The sequence below is a fragment of the Clupea harengus genome, chromosome 19 (genome assembly GCF_900700415.2).
Source record: "Clupea harengus chromosome 19, Ch_v2.0.2, whole genome shotgun sequence".
NCBI classification, from domain to species: Eukaryota; Metazoa; Chordata; class Actinopteri; order Clupeiformes; family Clupeidae; genus Clupea; species Clupea harengus.
This window is the reverse complement of record NC_045170.1, coordinates 6854217-6856845: the sequence shown is the minus strand read 5'-3', so window position 1 is coordinate 6856845 and position 2629 is coordinate 6854217. Positions and strand designations below refer to the sequence as shown.

General features: G+C 48.0%; 1 protein-coding gene across 1 annotated transcript in view; it reads right to left on the bottom strand.

The window, feature by feature from the left end:
• Positions 1 to 686: 686 nt before the first annotated feature.
• The window catches only part of eepd1 (endonuclease/exonuclease/phosphatase family domain containing 1), a 33363-nt gene continuing 31420 nt past the window's right edge, over positions 687 to 2629 (bottom strand). The window contains exons 5-7 of the mRNA XM_031585974.2: positions 2558 to 2629; positions 1970 to 2164; positions 687 to 1588 (exon numbers count right to left, since the gene is read on the bottom strand). The exon at positions 2558 to 2629 is cut by the window's right edge and continues 67 nt beyond it. Of these exons, the coding sequence (XP_031441834.1) occupies positions 1392 to 1588; positions 1970 to 2164; positions 2558 to 2629 (464 nt within the window). The 3' untranslated portion in view covers positions 687 to 1391. The remainder of the gene's footprint in view (positions 1589 to 1969; positions 2165 to 2557) is intronic.

The following is a 2629-nucleotide window of genomic DNA, read 5'->3' as shown; positions in this document are numbered from 1 at the left end:
CCGTCTATATTTATATTTATATTTACGCTTCTGTAAATGCTGGCCTCTAGAGATGATCTATAACTGTCCAAGTCCCCTCATACTTCCAGTCCTTTAGTTGCATAGTGCCATTCTGAAACAGCATTTATCTTATCAGTTGTCATTAGCCGTTATCGGCAGTTAGCATTATCTTAACAGAAACCAAACCCCACCAGCACGTCTAGGGACTGGAAACATGTAAACATGTGGACTCCACTTTAAATGGAAGCACCAGGATGAGATGAGCACACAGTGATGAGGGTGAAGATATTGTAGGCCTGTTGATAATGTAGGATTGTTGATGAGGTAGGCCTGTTGATAATGTAGGATAGTTGATGAGGTAGGCCTGTAAATATTGTAGGCCTGTTGATAATGTAGGATTGTTGATGAGGTAGGCCTGTTGATAATGTAGGCCTGTTCTCTTCTCATAGAAATTTCAAAATTCTAAGTTGACTGGACTGAATCTGGCCTGTGTTTAACTCAACTCAACTCAACACAGGGGGTACTGCTTATAGCAGGTCAGACCCTCCCATGTCACTCTGGATCCTCTCATGTGACTGCTTCTGTCCTGTGTGTGTGTGTGTGTGTGTGTAAGTGTGAGTGTGAGTGTGAGTGTGAGTGTGAGGACTCACTAGACAGAGAGACAGAGACAGAGACAGAGACGGAGCTTGATGAAAACTCATTTATTATTCAGTGATGATCAAAAGCTCCTTGTGCGACCGTTTGCTTTTGTCCTTCAAAGCATCACGGAGCCCTGATCATTTTGTGCATCCTTAACACAACAAAGCTCGCAATACAGGAGTTCATTAAGACCTGAAGGTTCAAAGAAAGAAAATAATTAAAACAAAACAAACAATTAATAAATCCTTCCTTTTCATTAAGTAAGTTTGGCACGCGTCATAAACTGTCTCTGATATATAGAATTTCTATATGCATTGACATAATTGATATATTTTCTCTTTAAATAAACTTCTTCTTCTCGAAGAACTCTTTCCGTCTGCAGGAACAATCTCTTGGCGCTCGTCAGAGCCGTTTGGCAGTCTGTATTGCACACCCAAGCAGGAATCTGAAAAGGCAATCTTGGTGCTTTTTCCACATTAATCTCAAACTGCTTTGTCTTAGTCCACCGCAGAGCCAGTCCATAGAAGGAAACCACTCCACAGGGAGAAGTGTGTGTGTGTGTGTGTGTGTGTGTGTGTGTGTGTTAGGGATGAGGAGAGAGGATCGAGCAGCAAAAAAACGAAACTAAAAAACAAGTCACTGTGAAATGGTTCCAAGTGCCCCAATTGGTCGAAGTGATCTGTCATGGCAACCCTGAGTCCAGGTCATCACCGCTCGTGTTTGGGCGTCATGGCAACCCTGAGTCCAGGTCATCACCGCTCGTGTTTGGGCATCATGTCCCCCCTGTCCACACTGGCTATCCCGTTGCCATGGCGACCGGGCTCCTTGGGGAGGATGTCTACAAAGAACTCCGCGACCACGGGACAGTGGTCAGAGGCCACGCCCCCCCACGACCAGTTGTCAGGGATCCAGGGGTTGGTTAGGCCCTCGCGCACCACACAGCAGTGACCTGAGGGGGGCAGCACACACACATGCACACACACATGCACACACACACACACACATGCACACACACACACACACACACACACACACACACACACACACACACACACACACACACACACACACACACACAGTGATCATTAGAAGGGGTATTACTGCAGCAATCAAGTATAAACACATAAGAGAAGTGATCTCTACTGCACAGGATCCTCATAAAAACTGACCCCTGATACAACGTCACACACACCCACACACAGACACACACTCAACACACACCTCTCTTTCACTGTTTCTCTCACACACACACAGACAGACACACACACACACACACACACACACACACACACACACACACACACACAGACACACACACACACACACACACCTGTGTAGATCTTCTTGAGGCTGCGGCTGAGCCAGATGTTGTCGAGGCAGCTGGAGCCGCGGGGGACGCTGGTGCTGATGTTGGTGTAGACGGAGGGGGGCAGCAGGGCGCTCAGCTTCTCCTTCCTCAGCGCCTCCAGCGCCGCCCCGTCACACGCCGCCCCAAACACCCCCAGCACCACCACATCCTTGTCTCCTGCGGGGGGCGACAGAGAGCGGACCAGTGAAGGGGGGAAGAGGGACGTGAGCAGCAGACCAGTGTGTGTGTGTGTGTGTGTGTGTGTGTGTGTGTGTGTGTGTGTGTGTGTGTGTGTGTGTGTGTGTGTGTGTGCAGCAGTGCACTGCAACACAGTGTTTGTGTGTGTGTGTGTGTGTGTGTGTGTGTGTGTGTGTGTGTGTGTGTGTGTGTGTGTGTGTGTGTGTGTGTGTGTGTGTGTGTGTGCAGCAGTGCACTGCAAACCTCCACCCAAGACTTTTAAAATGAATCTGTCTCTTATGAATGTACACTTCTACACCACAGCACAACACAACAACACAACACAACACAACAACACAACACAACACAACACAACACAACATGCATGTTTACCTTTCAGTGTTTCCTGAATTTTCCCTGAGAGGGGAGGGGCTTTATGTCCGTTAGAGGTGTGGCTCCGCCCAT